Below are 18297 nucleotides of genomic sequence, written 5' to 3' on the forward strand. Positions count from 1 at the left end.
AAAAGTAGCAGTGCTTTGACTTGAGGTAATCCATAGGCATTACTGAGTTTCATATTTAACTTTTAAGCCTGTTCTGGGTAATTTAAGTCCCCCTTAACACACACACAAAATTTAATTTCTTACTCCAAACTCTTACTGACTGAGAACTGCTGTGACAATGAAAATATGAGCTCCTCAGCCCAGCTATTAGTAGAAAAGCCCAGAGTGGGGTTCAAAAGAGTATGTTGTAAAGGAAAACAATGTACCATGAATTATGTTATTGCATATGGGTACATAAGAAGTCAGAAAATGAATACTTGAAAAAACAATTAAACCTCCACTTCTATAAAGAATGTGAAACAATTTTCAACTCACTTTTAACTTCGATGTCTTTTCATGAAGCATCAGCATCTCTTTTCTTATATTCACCAACTTGGCATGATAGTGTTTAGCTTCAGTGAACTAAATATGGAAAAGGAAATGAAAAGTCAAGTTCAAATAGGCCAAAGTTTGTTTAAAAGGGGGGAAAAAAATAGACTGAAAGAGTAAGATGGATGAATAATAAATTACTGTTCACTCTGCCTAAATTGGCCACATTTTTTAAAGCCTTAATTATCTCCACATTTTCATTCCAAAATTCAAATTTTATTTAAGCCTTTAGTAGGTATTTGATAACACTTGATTCAGTTCAAACTGATAAAAAAAAAGTTACTAAACATAAAATAGACATTTATATTGTGTACAGATAACACTGTGCTTTAAAAACATGCAATATAATCCTAAACTTTTAGTAAGACTATCCAATAATGCTATGAGTTTCATTTGAGAAAAAGTACAACACTCTACTGTCTTCACAAAGGAGAACAGGACAACTGAAGTAAAGTGTCCGCCCATCAGGAAAAACCAAGCTGTGGTCAGAGAATCCTGGGAGGGCTGTGGACAAATCTGGTCATGTTCCTGGGGCTTCTAAAGCGAGACCAAGCAGAACAACCTCTGTAAGGACACTTGTCTTCCCAAGCCATGGTATGTATAGACTTTTCCATCTCAGCCAGGGATGGGAGAGAAAGAAAAAAGCACCTCATTCTCAGGAGCCAAGGTTAACAGACAGAGACCAGGTAATAAGAGTGAGAGGAGTGTCAGTAGAGAAATTAGCAGCCTTCATGTATCTACAAGTAAAGTCTTAGTCTGATGAGCTCTAGAGCTTCCAGACCCTCTCCCTCTCTCTCTGGGCCTCAGAGTTTTCAGTTCCTGAATGATAATCGAACCACTTGGGCTGAGAGAGGAAAAAACAGGAAGACAGTTTCTGCCCCTTCAGACTGAAGCAACACTATTACATATGCTTGGTTCATTCATTTATCATTCATTTATCATTCATTCACTCAGCAAATATTCGTTCTGCTGCAATATGAACTCAGTGGGGAAGACACAAGTAGGTCAGTGTAGCCTTGTCCACCTCCTTCACAAGTCAGAAAACTTTGCATTTACTACCCCAGGCTTCTGCCTAATGCAAGAGAAAACAGACTTGTTTTTGATTATAATAAAGGGAAAAATTAATGAGCCACAATTGTCCAACAGAAAGCTCATTTTTTGACATTCATATAAAAGTCTACAAAATCATGCAAACCAAGCTACTGCTTCACGTTGAGGTGAAGAGAAAGGTAGCCACAAGTTCCTTATTTTTGTCAATTCCCTGTTTCTTAAAATAAAGAGTAGCAGTTCCTCTCATCAAAAAACTATAAAGCTTCTGATGAAACTCAACTACTATCATATATACTGAAAGATATAAAGCGTCTATAAAGGATCCCCAAAGAGTCCATTTCAGTATTAATTTGTGATGGCATTATGAATGGGCCATACAATTAAACAAAATGCTGGTTTTAAAAAAGCCATGTAATTGATTAGGAAAGATGCACTTTCCTTAAGGGAAAACAGTACCCCAAAAGTTCCTTACTTTTAGTTCCCTTTTAGAAGTCTTTAACTATGAGCACATCTATTCCAGACTGTCACAAATAAGTTCCTTTTCCTACTATAGGCTCAACATCTGAAAGATAACAAGTCAAGACAACAGAAGTTCTAGTAAAGTAAATCAAGGTTTCCCATTAAAGGACAAATTCTAAAATTTAAAAATTAGAGAAAATGGGTGCCTGGGTGACTCAGTCAGTTAAGTGTCCAGCTCCTGGTTTTGGCTCAGGTCATAATCTCACAGTTGTGGGTTCAAGCCTTGCATTGGGCTCCATGCTGCTGGCGCAGAGCCTGCTTGGGATTCTCTCCCCCCGCCCCCCCGCCTCAAAATAAATAAATAAACTTTTAAAAAAAATGTTAAAAAAAAATTTAGAGGAAAAGATCCTAAACATACCAAACTACAACGTCGCACAGGAAAAACCTAATTATTTCTAAGCCAAGATGTCATTAAGCTATGTCAACTCACATCATACTTACCAAAGCATTAATATCCAACATAGAATGGCATTCTTTAAATTTTGAAATCTCTTGTTCCAGTGTGTCTAGTAATACAACTTGGTTCTGTCTGAAACAAAAGCACATAGCCAAAATAAACCATACATACTATTAAGTGCTGGTTCATTAAAAAGGAATCACATTTAGGACGCCCGGGTGGCTCAGTCGGTTAAGCATCCAACTTCGGCTCAGGTCATGATCTCACAGTTTGTGAGTTTGAGCCCCACGTTGTGCTCTGTGCTGACAGTGCGGAGCCTGGAGCCTGCTTCCAGTTCTATGTCTCCCTCTCTCTTTGCCCCTCCCCTGCCCCTGCTCACACTGTCTCTCTCTCTCTCTCTCTCTCTCTCAAAAATAAATAAACATTAAAAAAAAACTTTTTTTAAAGAGGAATCCCATTTCATCTTGGTTAATGTCAAAAGTAAAAATTAAGTTGAGGGGCGCCTGGGTGGCTCAGTCGGTTAAGCATCCGTCTTCAGCTCAGGTCACAATCTTGCGGTCCATGAGTTCGAGCCCCACATCGGGCTCTGGGCTGATGGCTCAGACAGAGCCTGGAGCCTGCTTGATTCTGTGCCTCCCTCGGCAGCAGCGAGCTTGAGCTTGAACTCCTGAAACGTGACATCGTGACCTGAACTGAAGTCTGATGCTCAACCGCCTGAGCCACCCAGGTGCTCTGGGGAGCCATGACTTTTTAGATTAGAGTTGGGGAAAATGCAGTATCAAGTTATACTAAATCAGAAGAGGGTAGTAAGAAGATGAAAAAACAGGACCAGGAATCACAAGATGCCCCACCAATAACCAGTTGTATAATCTTGGAAATTTATTTTCCTGGGCCTAAATTTCTTTATTTATAAAGTGGGAAGCTCACACCAGGTAACTTCTAAGGTTCCTCATGAAAATTCTGATTCAAATCCTTTTATTGAGGAATAGAAGCCAACTTTCCTGACGTCCCTCTCCGGATCAACCAATGCCAGGCTCACGGGATCAGAAACACTGAGGGGCCACTGAATTAAACATTAAAACAATTTTTTTAAGGTTTATTTATTTATTTTGAGAGAGATAGAGTGCACATGGGTGCACAAGCTGGAGAGGGACACACACAGAGAGAGAGAGAGAGAGAGAGAGAGAGAGAGAGAGAGAAAGAGAGAATCCCAAGCAGCTCCATGCTGTCAGCACAGAGCCTGACGCAGGGACTCAATCTCACAAACTGCGAGATCATGACCTGAGCTGACATCATGATGCTTAACTGACTGAGCCACCCAGGCGCCTCTAAACATTTTAAAGAATACTACAGGCAAAGCAAAATATGACGTGATTTGCTTGTGAAGCTATGCTAAACAGAGAACAATGATGAAAAAAATAGCAATGCAGAGAATGAAAAGCAGTTACAACATCTCCACCATCCAGCAGTAAGTTTGGCAAATCCCACAGGTCACAAGTTTGTCCCTTCAGCTCTGACTAGAGACCACAGAAAGTGAAATATAGAATAAGAAGAAGCCAGCAAGTCAATGATCCCGCGTAAACAGGAAAGCAATGACACTGTTACAACTAGAAAACGGTAAAGAACAATCAATGAAACCAAAAGTTGGTTCTTCAAAAGATCAATAAAATGGATAAACCTCTGGCCAGGCTCACAAAGAAAAAGAGAGAGGACACAAATTACTAACATGACTTATAGAAGAGAAACCATCACTGACTCCATGGACATTAAAGGGACCATAAAAGAATACCTCCAACAACTCTGTCCACAAATTGATATCTCAGATGGAAATGACTAATTCCTTGAAAGACACAAACTTCCAAAACTCACACAAGGAGACACAGATCATCTAAGTAGGTCTACATTTGTTAAAGGAATTCAGTCAGTAAGTAATAACCTTCCAGAAATGAAAATGCCAGGACCAGATGGCTTCACACTTAATTTCTGCCAAATATTTAAGGAAGGAATTACACAAATTCTCCACAATAGTTTCCAGCAAAGCCAAGGCAGAGGGAGCACTTCCTAACTCATTCTACGAGGCCAACATTACGTGAAAACCAAAACCAGATAAAGATATTACAAGAAAGGAAAACCGTAGACCAGTATCTTTTTTTAAAGTAGGCTCTACATACAACACAGAACTCAAAGCAGGGCCTGAACTCACCACCCTGAGATAAAGACCTGAGCTGAGATCAAGAGTCAGACACTTAACTGACTGAGCCACCCAAGCATCTCTAGACCAGTATCTTTTATGAACAGAGATGGAAAAATCCTCCACAAAATATTAACAAAACAAATCCAATAATATATAAAAAGAATTACACACCACAATCAAATGAGATTTATTCCAAGTATTCAAAGCCAGTTCAACATTTGAAAATCAATCAGTGTGATCCAGCACATCAACTGACTAAAGAAGAAAAATCATTTGGTACTATTATATGATGTAGAAAAGACATTTGACAAAGTCCAACACCCATTCACGATTAAAAACTCTCAACAAACTAGAGAGAGGAACTTCCTCAACTTGATAAAGAACATTAAAAAAAAAACTACAGCTAACATCACACTTGTGAGAAACTAGACGCTTTCCCTTTATGATCAGGAGTAAGGAGAGGATGTCTGCTCCCTATTCCTATTCAACATCGTACTGGAAGCTCTAGCTAATGTAATGAGACAAGAAAAGGAAATAAAATGTATACAGACTGGAAAGGAAGAAATAAAACTGTCTTTGTTCACAGATGATTGCCCATGTGGAAAATCCCAAAGAATCAACAAAATATGTGAGTATAGCAAGGTTTCAGGAGGATATCAGGTTAATGTATAAAAGTCAGCAGTGAATAATTAGAAAAATTAGAAAAATCAATACCTCACATGAAATACTTTGATATAAATCTAACAAAATATGTACAGGAGCTATAAGCAAAAACTATAAAACTCCAATGAAATAAATTTTAAAAGATCCAAGTAACAGATATTGCAAGTACATGGAATAAGAAACTCAATATTGTTATCCTCCCAATTCTTCCCAACTTGATCTATGGAATCTATGCAATCTCAATTTAAACCACACCAAGTTATTTTGGAGATATCAACAAACTGATTCTAAAATTCACATAGAAAGGCAAAGACCAAGAATAGCCAAAACACAATGAATAAGAACAAAGCTGGAAGACTTACGCTACCCAATTTCAAGATTTACTGCAAAACTACAGAAATCAAAACAGCATGATATCGGTAAAACAGACACATCAATGCAACAGTATAGAAAGCTCTTAAATAGATCCACACAAATACAGTCAACTCCTCTTTGACAAAAGAGCACAGACAATGCAGTGGATTCAGGCTAGTCTTTTCAACAAATGCGAGCGAACAACTGGACACTGACGTGCAAAGAAATTAACCTAAACAAAGACCTTACAATTTCATAAGAATTAACTCAAAATGGACCATAGGTCTAAATATAAAAAGTAAAACCCTAAAACATCTAGAAGAAAACACAGGAGAAAATCTTAGGTGACCTTGATTCGGTGACGAATTTTTACATGAAATATCAAAATCATGATCCATGAAAAAAAAATTAAGTGGCTCAGTCTGGTTAAGTGTCTGAGTCTTGATTTAGGCTCAGGTCATGATCTCATGGTTTGTGGGATCAAGCCCCACGTCAGGCTCTGAGCTAACAGCACAGAGCCTGCTTGGGATATTCTCATTCTCTCTCTCTCTCTCTCTCTCTCTCTCTCTCTCTCTCAAAAGAAATAAATAAACATTAAAAAAACAAAACAAAACTTTAAGAGGCACCTGGGAGGTCCAGTCGGTTAAGTGTCCAACTTTGGCTCAGGTCATGATCTCACAGTTCTTGAGTTCGAGCCGCATCATCGGCATCACGGCTGTCAGCCTGTCAGCGCAGAGCCCCCTTCAGATCCTATACCCCTCACTCTGCCCCTCCCCCACTACAGCTCTCTCAAAAATAAATAAACATAAAAAAAAAAAACTTTAAAAAAATTGGTAAGTCAGACTTTTAAAATTAAAAATTCTGCTCTGTAAAAGACACTCTTAAAAGTACAAAGACAAGCCACATGCTTGGAGAAAATATTTGTAAGACATATAAAGGATTTGTATCAAAGTATACAAAGAACACTTAAAACTCAACAGTAAGAAAATAATAACCCAAGGCACCTGGGTGGGTCAGTCAGTTAAGCATTTGACTTCGGGTCAGGTCATGGCTCAGGTCATGGTCTCATGGTTCATGAGTTTGAGTCCTGAGTCAGGCTCTGCGCTGACAGCCAGGGCCTGCTTCTGATCCTCTGTCTCCCTGTCTCTGCCCCTCCCCAATGCACACATACATGCACATCCTCTCTCTCTCTCTCTCTCTCAAAAAATAAATAAACAGTTTTAAAAAAGAAAATAAACAACCCAGTTAAAAAATAGGCAAAAGAGGGGCGCCTGGGTGGCGCAGTCGGTTAAGCGTCCGACTTCAGCCAGGTCACGATCTCGTGGTCCGTGAGTTCGAGCCCCGCGTCAGGCTCTGGGCTGATGGCTCAGAGCCTGGAGCCTGTTTCCGATTCTGTGTCTCCCTCTCTCTCTGCCCCTCCCCCGTTCATGCTCTGTCTCTCTCTGTCCCAAAAATAAATAAACGTTGAAAAAAAAAAAAAATAGGCAAAAGAGGGGCGGCTGGGTGGCTCAGTCAGTTAAGTGTCCGACTCTTGATTTCGGCTCAGGTCGTGATCTCAGTTTGTGATATCGAGCCCAGTATCAGGCTCCATGCTGACATTGCAATGCCTGCTTAGGATTCTTTCTCTTCCTCTCTCTCTCTGCCCCTCCCCACCTCAAAATAAATACATAAACTTAAGAAAACAAAAAACAGGCAAAAAATCTGAATAAACATTTATTGTATAAGCATGAATTTGTCTGATCTTTGTCCCAGGTTTCTGGTATGTCTATTCTAAGACTTCTGTAATTTCTCAAATGATAGAAGTATCTTCATTAGTCATGAACCCCTCTTCAAGCACACCAGAGTTTATGCTAATAAGGTGACATATGGTGGGCCCCTAGAGCTTCAGGATGGGGGCTGCTCATGCCAGAAAGATCAATCATGTGGTCACAGGGTTGGGGCTTTGAGCCACGTGATATCAGTCCATTCTTCAGAGAAGGGAAGTTGTAGGAGGGGGGCTGGAGAGTGAGTTCAATTACATAGCCAATGATTCAATCAGTTGTGCTCACAGAGTGAAGCAGCAATAAAAACTTTAAACACTGAGGCTCAGTAGAGCTTCCTGGTTGGTAAACACATCGATGTGCCAAGAGGGTAACATGCCCTAATTTCACTAGAAGAAGCCACAGAAGCTCTGGGGTGGATATACTCCCACACCTTCCCCTATGTGTCTCTTCATTTGGCTGGTCCTGATCTGTATTCTTTATAATAAAATGGTAATTAGGGGTGCCTGCGTGGCTCAGTCAGTTGAGTGTACAACTCTCAATTTCGGCTCAAGTCATGATCCCATGGTCATAGGATTGAGTCCTGCATTGGGCTCTGCACTGAGTGTGGAACCTGCTTAAGATTCTCTCTCTCTCTCCCTCTGCCCCTCTCCCTGCTTGCACTCTCTCTCTCCCTAAAAAAAAAAAAAAAAAAAAAAAAAAAAAGTAATAATAATAAAACAGTAATTATAAGTACAGTGTTTTCATGATCCATAAGTCTAGACACTCTAGAAAAAGGTTCCACAGAATATTTAGCTTCAATATCAGGTAGAAATGACTCGCCTTCCTTTCCCTTAAAGTTTTGTATCATCTGTAGTAAATGTGCTGGGAGTGACCAGGCAGTATCAATGCAGTATCTGGGGGATGATCCTCTGAGAAAAAAGCTATTTCCTTGGACGGTCCAAGTGTGGCTTATCTCAAAAGGAACGACACTAAGGCTACTTATGATTGTACCTTGCCAGAGACTTTTAGGGCCTAAATCCCAGACTCCCTCTTTTCTTTCTTTCCAGGGGTTCTTAAAATGACAAATACATGCAAAAGAACATTCATAACCTTTCTTATATATAAAGTTAGTTTTGTTCCCGGTCTTCCCATTACTAGCTACAAAGTAAACTTAACTTGTATCTACCACAACCTCTTCCTTCACCTCTGTGGGCCTGTTTCTGTAACTTAAAGTGGCCTAATGAAAATTAAACTGTTTGACAACAGTCAGGATGCTTCACTCCATCCAGTACTCTTTCCCCTAAATCTTTATCAGCAGTGGGATGTGTAGACAGGGATGAAAGAGGCAGCTGCTTGAAAACACCTTCTTCCTTTCTCTGAAACGTGACTTTCCTTAATACTAAAGAGGTATAATTACTCATCATATTCCATTATTAATTCTACCACTACCTATGTAATCTTTTTCGGTTTACTTAACATTTCTGAACCTCAGTTTCCTCAACTGTAAACAGGAATAATATTAATACTTCAAAAGCAGGTGTCAGGATCGAGATATGGTATATAAAGTGCCAGGCAAGTAGAACATACAGCAATAAGCAGTAGCTGATGTTACTATCATCGTCGTCGTCGTCTAGGTGCCCCAGAAGATAAGAGGGGTTATTTAAAACACTAAATCTTAGGGGCACCTGGGTGGTTCAGCTGGCTAAGCTTCTGACTTCGGCTCAGGTCATGATCTCACAGTTTGTGAGTTCGAGGCCTGTGTCAGGCTCTAGAGCCTGCTCTGGATTCTGTGTCTCCCTCTCTCCTCTGCTCCTCCCCTGCTCGGGCTCTGTCTCTCTATCTCTCTCAAAAATAAACATTAAAAAAAAATTTTTTTAATAAAAATAATTAATTAATTAAATAAAACACTAAATTTTAGGGGCACCTGGGTGGCTCAGCCGGTTAAGCGTCCAGCTGCGGCTCAGGTCATGATCTCACAGCTTGTGAGTTCGAGCCCCGCGTCGGGCTCTGTGCTGACAGCTCAGAGCCTGGAGCCTGCTTCAGATTCTGGGTCTCCCTCTCTCTGTGCCCCTCCCCTGCTCACACTCTGTGTCTGTCTCTCAATAATAAATAAACGTTAAAAAAAATTTTTTTTAATAAAAAAAATAAACCACTACATTTTAGCCAATGTCATCAGTTAAACTCTGCAATTAAACTGTGGTTCCCAGCTTCCTTCCCAGCAAAACATATCCAGATATCTTTGGCTTGCAGAGTTTCTTACCACCCTTTAGTTGATCATACTTTTACTTCATTCAAACTCCCCTACAAAATCTTTATGACTTTTTTGCCACATGAATTGACCGGCTTTAAAATACAAGGCATACCACACACTTGGGATAAAAAAATCTCATCGGAACCAGCAGAAAACCAAGGGTGCTGCCAACGCCCTGATTACAGTAGTGTGCCACACATAGCAGAACACAGTTCCACTTACATACCCATTTATCACCTCCAAATCCAAGGATTATAACATTACTTACTGACATTTACAGAATGGACATCGTGGGTGATTGTTTCCCTCCTTTTGCACTAATACAGGCCTTTAAGGTAACATTTCAAAGGGTAGGTCTTACAGCAGCAGCAGCTCACAGGCCAGTTTATGGCTGACCACCACAGAAAGAAATGATAGGCCAGCTTGGGCAACCATGCGAGGTCCTACCCAAGAGGAAGCAGAAGTTCGGTCCACTGTTTCCGAGCGGGAGCTGATAAAGTTAGTGTGTGGTTTTGTATACTGATCCTCCTCTACGAGTTCCGTTCTTCCTTATCCTATTCTTCTCTTGGTGTATCCTCCAATCCTTTATTTAGCTGGTAGACCACCAGAAAAGAAATGGGTCCTCCCCAAAAAAGACACTTAAACATTTTTGGCAACTCATGTGAACCAGCGACTGAAAACAAATCTGACTCCCATGGCAATTTTGCAACACTTCCAACAGGCAATATTTTCATAAAATGATGGTAAAACACCAAAACTAATCAAAGAGTCTAGACAAGATACAGGGGTGGCTTTTTCTTTTTTTTTTTTTTTCTTTCCTTTTGAGAGAGAGAGGACACAAGTGAGTGTGAGGCAGAGAGGGAGAGAGAGAATCCCACAAGGAGGAGAGAGAGAGGGAGACAGAGAGACAGGAGAGGGGCTCACTTAAAGCAAGGCTCGTGTTCACCCAAAGCAGGGATCGTGCTCACCCAAAGCAGGGCTGAAGCTCACCTGATGTGGGACTCGAACTCACAAACCTGTGAGTTAATGACCTGAGCCAAAGTCAGATACTTAACTGACTGAGCCACCCAAGCACCCAGGGGTACTTCTTATAAGAGACCACACACTCTAGAAGTATTCATTTCACTTTTTACATTTAGGTTACTAAGTATTCCTTCACTCCCATTTGCTACCGCTAAAGACAGAAATACTCAACTGTATTCAATATTGCAATATATTATACCTTAATAGAGCATACACATATACATACATATACATATACACTTATACATATACATATAGTAAACTATAACTATGCCAAAGGGGAAATGAGTGCAACCATGGTTTTTGTTAGCTCACGTGAGTTCCTGAAGAGCTTGTTTTGATCTCTGCAGGTCTGGCAGGTAGTGAGAAAGCAATCCTTCTGCCAGCTGCTCCACAGCTTTGTCTTCTACAGCCAAGTCCTCTAGTAACCCTTCATCTGGAGAAGTGTCACTTAAACCTGTCCCCAAAAGAAAATCAAACGTAGGAGTCTTTTAAATGGACACAGGGGTAAAAGAAGTAATAGTGAGGGAGGGGGCTGACAGTGAGGTTCAGAGCACACACACACAGGACACTACAGGCATCCTTCCTTCCCTGTCTTTTATTTATTTTGAGAGAGAGAGGGAGAGGGAGAGAGAGAGAGAGAGAATGTACACACAAGTGGGAGAGGGCCAGAGAGAAAGGGAGAGAGAATCCCAAGCAGGCTCCGTGTGGTCATCTTGGAACCCAAAACGGGGCTCAATATCACAAACCATGAGATCATGACCTGAGCCGAAATCGAGAATCAGACACTTAACTGATGGAGCCACCCAGGCACCCCCTTCCTTTTCTTTTAGCTTTACCTTCTGAGTGTCCTCTAATAAACAGGATATGTGCATTCAAAAAAATGTTTTTAAGCTACTAGTATAAGGTAAAGTCTGGATTAAAAGAACATTAACATATGCAAAACATATTCTATATGTTTATGTATTTTTCAGGGCAAGAGATGTATAGTTTTCAGTGGATTATTAAGAGTCTGAGGCCTAAAAGTAGGAAAAAGTCACTGAATGAAAGCAATAAATCCTTCCTTTCAAAAGCATGCAGAAATTCTATATACATTCATATAAATGCAATGCCTAAAAAAATTTCTTTTTTAATTCAATGTAAGTAAAAATGTGGGTCAATATTTACTTTTCATAAAGCTTGATATACTATTTATATGTAAAAGGGAAGCTGTTTTATCATTGTTAGAAGATTTTCAAAGGATTTCTCTTCTCTGGAGACTCAGCACCTTAATTTACCATAGAAAATAGTATATAATAATTGCATGTAAATCTAGACGTGTGCCAGGAACTACGCCTCACGCTTTTCCTTTGAATAATAACAGTGTAAGCAGTCAGGCACTCAAAAACATCTAAAATGGGGGTGCCTGACTGGCTCAGTCAATGGAGCATGCAACTCTTTATCTCAGAGTTGTGAGATAAACATGAGCCCCACGTTGAGCGGAGAGATTACTTAAAAATAAAACCTGTACAAAAGATGTCTAAAATGAATAACCATCAATCACTACTCCTACAAGAAAAGTACAAAACTATTTCTAAACATGGTTCAGTGAGTGGTTTTTAAGATTTTAGAATCACTGGCTTAAAATTAGGGAAAAAAGGGTGCCTGGGTGGCTTAGTCGGTTGAATGTCTGATTTCAGGTCAGGTCATGAACTCACGGTTCATGGGTTCCGGCCCTGCGTGGGGCTCTGTGCTGACAGCTCAGAGCCTGGAGCCTGCTTCAGATTCTGTGTCTCCCTCTCTCTCTGCCTCTCCTCCGTTCATGCTCTGTCTCTCTCTCTCGAAAATAAACAGTAAAAAAATATTTTTTAATGACATAAGGAAGTCAGATGGTCACATTACTAAAATTGTACTCTGAGAGCATTTTTAAACATTAAATTCTGAAACATCTCCATTTAATCATAATCTGGTAATACTCAGTAACATCAAATTAGATCATTATGTAAAATACATTTATCATGCCACATTCCTTATAGCTCACTTCCAAGTATAGTTTTTACCACAGATTTACAATTTAGCAAGATGGAGGAAAACAACATGCCGTCATATTCAAAGTAAGTTTTTATAGATAAAAAAAGTAGTATGGTTTTTATTTTGATTCTGAGAAATACATGAACAAATTTTGGAATTCTCTAAATCACAAGGCAATGTTCAAACGGACAAGAGGTAACTAGAAACTGAAGCACTCCACAAATGAAACAAAAATTTAACAGGAAGAAGCAGAGTATTTGCAAATATTGCCATTCATGTACCATCAGATGGGAAGTGAATAAAGAATATCTGAAAATTAATGCCATTGCTTAAGGCTTGATTACAGTAACGGTGCAAACAACAGCAACTCTCTTTAAGGAAATACAGAAAACAAGTATTACAGATAAACAGAAACACCCAAATAAGGATATCTCAACTTTAAGAACAATAGCTACTATGTCTCCCTTACAATATATAAACATTTAACTCACAGTCCTCCTCCTACTCTACCCCAATATTCTGGTTAATAATTGGAAGAGTCTGACTTACGTCTCTACATACATTAACTTACTAAGTTCAAGGTACTTTACTGTGGGAGATTAAAAGAAAGGGTCCTTACCCTACTCATACAAGAAACATTAGTTGCACACCTGTACTCCCTACTAGTTTCCAAGGTTACAAGAATAAATTAAGCAAGTCCCCCTCCCCCTGTACAAAGAGCTTGATACAGGGGAATCATAATGATAATATATGAGAAGGGGCATTAGAGAAACAGAAACTGTTATGGAAACTCAGAGGGAAACATAAAAAAAAGGAGGCGTCTGGGTGGTTCAGTCAGTTGAGCGTCTGACTTTTCAGTTCAGGGTCATGATCTCATGATCTCACGGTTCGTGAATTTGAGCACCATCTTGGGCTATCTTCTGTCTATGGTCTGCAGGAAGCCTGCATCTCTTTCTCTGTCCCCCTCTTTCTCTCTGCCCCTCCCCATGCTCTCTCTCAAAATAAATAAACATTTTTTTTAAAGTATTACTCATTGTAAAAGCTTAAAACACAGAAGGGGGAGGTATAGGCTAATAGTAAAAATACTCTTTCTCAGCATACACTGGCTGGCTCAGCTGGTAGAGAGTATGTGACTTTTGATCTCAGGGTTACGAGTTTGAGCCCCACATTTGGTGCAGATTACTTAAAAATAAATAAAAGCTTTAAAAAAAATACTCTTTCTAACTCCCTTAATGCAGTCACTCTGTAGTTTCCAATATAGCCTTCAAAAAAATTATCACTGCATACCTATGCAGAAGCCCTGTTTTAATCATAAATATTACTCATGTTGTTCTGCAACTCTTAAATATACACCTTAGATATCTTTCCATATGAGCATATATGCGTCTACTACATTCTTTTTAACAGAATAGAATTCTACTATATTTTGTTTAACTAGTTCCCTGCTATGGACTGAATGTGTCCCCCCTACATTATTTTGTAGCCCCAACCTCCAACATAAAGGTAGCTGGAGGTGGGACCTTTGGGAAGTAATTCAGTTTAGATGAGGTCATGAAGGTGGGGCCCCATGATGGGGTTGTATCCTTAAAAGATAAAGAGAAACCAAACTCTCTCCCTCTACCATGTGAGGTATCGGCAAGGCGAGAAGGCAGCTGTCTGCAAGATCAGAAGAGGACTCTTACCAGGAACCTAACTGGTCAGCACACAGATCCTGGACTTCATAGAACTCCAGAACTTTGAGGAATAAATGTCTGTTGTTTAAGCCACCCGGCCTGTGGTACTTAGTTGCAGCAGCCCATGGAGACTAAGATACCTAAGGACAGGTATTTAGGTTATTTTCACTTTTTGCTATTTCAAACAATGTTGCCAGGAGTTTCCTTGCTTGTCTTTGCGTATCTATGTCAATGTTTGTGTAGGATAAATTCTTAGAAGTTGAATCACGGGACAGAGTTTATGCATTTCTTAAACAGACACTGCAAAACTACCTTCCTAAGAGATGGCACCAATTTACACTCCCAGAACAATCTTTGAGGGCCACTATTTCCAAATGGGTAAGAATTCTAAAAGAAGGAATAAGATATAGGTTAAAAAAAAAAAAAAAGGCAGCATAAGGAAAGGTAGGACTATAGGATTGCTCTGGAAAGACAAGGTAGTTTGGGAGGTTCTGGAGCATAGGGCATACGCAAAAGTGAGCTACAAGACCATCTGGCCAGCCTAGGAGGATCCCTGAGTGTCAAGCTAAGGGGTTTGCCCTTTTGCTTAGGAAGTAGTAAGGAGCCATTCTAAGGTTTCCCAGCAAGAAAATGACATGACTGGAGCTTTATCTTGGGGCAGTGATATGACAACAGTGGGATACGTGCAATGGAAGAGTAAGAGACTGGGGGTGGATAGCCTTACAACTGCTCTTGGAAGAGTAAAACTAGAGAGGAGATGGAAATTGCATAGTGGAATCCCCTAGACTAAAATAGAAATAGGAGGCAAGTGAGAAGAAAATCAAGAGTTACCGTCAAAGTTTCAACTGAGGGTGACTTGGTACTAATGGAATCAGACATCTACTTTTATTCATGCACATGCCGTATGTGAGGCTGGTGCAAAACAACCATGTCAAAGTATCCAGCAAGCGAACGGAAAGGCAAGCGGAGAAGGACCCAAGCTGCACATACACAAGGAAGTCAGCTTATGCAAGTGTAAAGAGGGGGCGATCACTGAGGAAAAGCATGACCAAGAAAGGGCTGAAAGCACTATTTTTAAGTAACCCCTATATTCCTAGAACAGGAGGTAGAAACGACACATCGAAAACCCTGTAGCCTTTCTTATGTGGGGTTCCTCATCTGAACCAGAGGACACAGAAACTGTTTTCATGCCCTGTCTTCTCAATTCTCCCGAAAATGGTAAACAGTACCATTCAGGATGCCTAGCAAGTCAATTCACTGCATGCAATGGATGTCTTAGGGTATTAGGGCTTAAATCTCTCTTGGAACTCGGGTTGAGAAAACCGCTGGAGGAATGACAGTAAGTAAAACATTTCATGAGTGAGTAGTCAATAATACTTGAATACATCAATTCTCTGAATTACAAACCGATCAACTTTCTGGCAAATTCATCTTCAACCACTAACAATGTGCTGGAGTCAACACACAGTCACAGAATGACCTCACCATCAATCGCCACCCAAACACTGCCTCCCCTCCAAACTTCGTTTCCCACTCTTTCAGCTGGGCACCGAGGCGGGCGCGGTTCCCCACTTCCGCACGGGGGCCAGAGCCTCGGGACCAAGCTGCTCTCTCCCGCGGAGCGGCCGGGCTCCCGGCCGCCCGCCCCGCCCAGTAGCACGTACCCGGCGTCGGCTCCCCGGCCCCCAGGCCGTGGGATGGCCCTGCCAGGACCCCGTCCGGGGACGTCGGCCCAGGAACACTCATGTCCTTCCCGCTGGGAACAGGGAAGGGGCGGCTGTGCAAACGGTCAGAGGCAGTAAGGGGGCAACCCACGCGTCCAGAGCCCAGCCGGACAGAAGCGGCCGTCGCACCCGGAAATGACGGAAGCGGAAGACAGTGTGACCGCCGGTCCACCGCCTTCTTTCTTGCCTCCGCCTCCACCTTCCGCCTCCACCTTCCGCCTCCACCTTCCACCTCCCGGACTACTACCCCCTAGCGCTCCTGGGACTTCGCGCCGACGTCATTGAAGGGTGGAGGGCGTGGCGTCAGTAGAGTTAGCTGTGCGGGACTTCCTGCGACCGATTGTCCGGGAGAGGGTGGAGAGGGCGCTCCCTGGTGGGTTGCGATTGTGTTGAGTGTGACCATGCAGAGTTGGGCTTTGTTCACCGAAGCGAGGCACAGCTTTTCAGTTTCTTGTCCATATTAAGGAAACACCTTAAAAACAAGGACTGCGTGCTTTCCCTTCGGTTTGGACTATTAAAAAAAAAAAAAAAATATATATATATATATATATATATATATATATACATATATATCTGTGTGTGTGTGTGTGTGTATATATATATATATATATATATATATATATGTCCGTGTTTAGCTTTTTGAGCTTCAGCCTTACTAACTGGGGATTTGCCAGGATTCCAGTCTCCCCTTGTTGATTGTAGGTGAATGATTTTAAGGCCTGGGTTGCAGTATCTACTGGACAAAATCAGCCCCATTACCGGAAACTGCCCATGCAGCGATCCTGTGGGAGGTTGTCATGATTTTGATGAAAAACTTAGAAATGGGCAGATGCAGGGGCGCCTGGGTGGCTCAGTCGTTAAGTGTTGGACTTCTGTTCCGGTCGATCTCACCGGTCCTGAGTTCAAGCCTGTGTCAGCTGTGCTGACAGCTCAGAGCCTGGAGCCTGCTTCAGATTCAGTGTCTGGGTGTCTCTGTACCCCTCCCCTGCTTGTGCTCTCTCTCTCTCTCTCAAAAATAAATAACCATTAAAAAAAATGTTTAAAGAAATGGGCAGATGCGGCTTCAAACCAAATAAAAACAACATCAGTTATTCCCTCCCTTAGACGCTCTCACCTTGAGTGGAATAATGGCTTCCTAATGTTGCACTCCAAAATTGCCTGTTCAGTGTATTACAGGGCAGCCAAAGCTGTCTTCAAAACAATGAGGATTTATGTCAAGCCTCAGAAACATGAACCTGTTCTTCATTGCCCTATATCAGTGCATTCACACCCTTTTGGCCTCCTTTCCTTTAAAGATTAGCTAGCTCCTTACTATCTGTGGTAAGCAGAATAATGCATCCCCCCCCCAAAAAAAGATGTCCAGGGTCTTAACCCCCAGAACCTGTGAAGATGTTAAACTTCACCCACAGAGTAATTAAGGTTGCTAGTCACTTGACTCTAAAATAGATTATCCTGGATTAAGTGGGCCAAATTCAATCAATCAAATGCCTTCAAAACTGGAAAAGGGAGGCAGAAGAGAGTAGAGAGGGAGATGTGACTATGAAGAATGGTTAGAAAGGCTTTGAGAATACAGGAAGAGAACCACTGGCCAGGTGTGTGGTGACCTCTAGAAGCTAGAAAAAACAAGTAAGTGGATTCACCCTTAGAGCTTCTAGAATGAAACTTAGCCCTGCTGACATCTTAATTTTATCCTAATGAGACCTGTGTTAAGACTTCTGACCTATAGAACTATAAGAAAATAAATTTATAAATTATAAATAATAAATTTATAATTTGTTAGCACGGCAATAAAGTAATGCACTACCCTTCAAACATCCTTTGTTGCATCCCAGCATACTACTAAAACTATGCCCTTTAATGTCTACAGTATTCTTACTCATGCTTCAGAATATTCTATTATTTTCAAAGTCCTACTCCTCTTCCAAGGCTTGACCAAAATAATACCTTTAATTTAAAATGATTCACAATCCCACCTACCCTTTCAACTTTCAGAAATTGTAGTAATAAACTTTCTCAACTACAAAGCATCCTCCTGCTGTTTAGCACTTAATCCATTCTTGTATTAGTTATTTCCCTTGACTTCCTTTATTCGATTTTAAACTCCAGACAGAAACTTATTCACAGAGAACCATAATGGGTTCTCAATAAATATTTGATGAATGAATGAAGTATTGATTCTCCAGAGCCAAATTCCAAATACCTATAATCTCCAAAGTCTGAATCACGCAGGATGGCCTTTTACAAGCTGCCTGGTAACCCTAGTTATTTGTTAGTATTATCCCAACTAGA

The 18297-nt window shown here is 40.8% G+C and overlaps 1 protein-coding gene across 2 annotated transcripts in view; it reads right to left on the bottom strand.

The window, feature by feature from the left end:
- Nucleotides 1-18297, bottom strand: part of BLOC1S6 (biogenesis of lysosomal organelles complex 1 subunit 6) — a 134315-nt gene that overhangs the window by 2793 nt on the left and 113225 nt on the right. The window contains exons 1-4 of one of the 2 annotated variants that reach the window (XM_047075152.1): nucleotides 15949-16498; nucleotides 10917-11058; nucleotides 2419-2506; nucleotides 355-441 (exon numbers count right to left, since the gene is read on the bottom strand). In XM_047075152.1, coding sequence (XP_046931108.1) covers nucleotides 355-441; nucleotides 2419-2506; nucleotides 10917-11058; nucleotides 15949-16030 — 399 coding nt within the window. In that variant the 5' untranslated portion in view covers nucleotides 16031-16498. Of the gene's footprint in view, nucleotides 1-354; nucleotides 442-2418; nucleotides 2507-10916; nucleotides 11059-15948; nucleotides 16499-18297 lie in introns of those variants that run through there. The other variant, XM_047075151.1, reaches the window with a different exon arrangement.

This window comes from Lynx rufus, unplaced genomic scaffold (genome assembly GCF_022079265.1).
Source record: "Lynx rufus isolate CCGP_SWC_20201006 ecotype Redwood Valley unplaced genomic scaffold, mLynRuf1.p SCAF_13, whole genome shotgun sequence".
Taxonomy (NCBI): domain Eukaryota; kingdom Metazoa; phylum Chordata; class Mammalia; order Carnivora; family Felidae; genus Lynx; species Lynx rufus.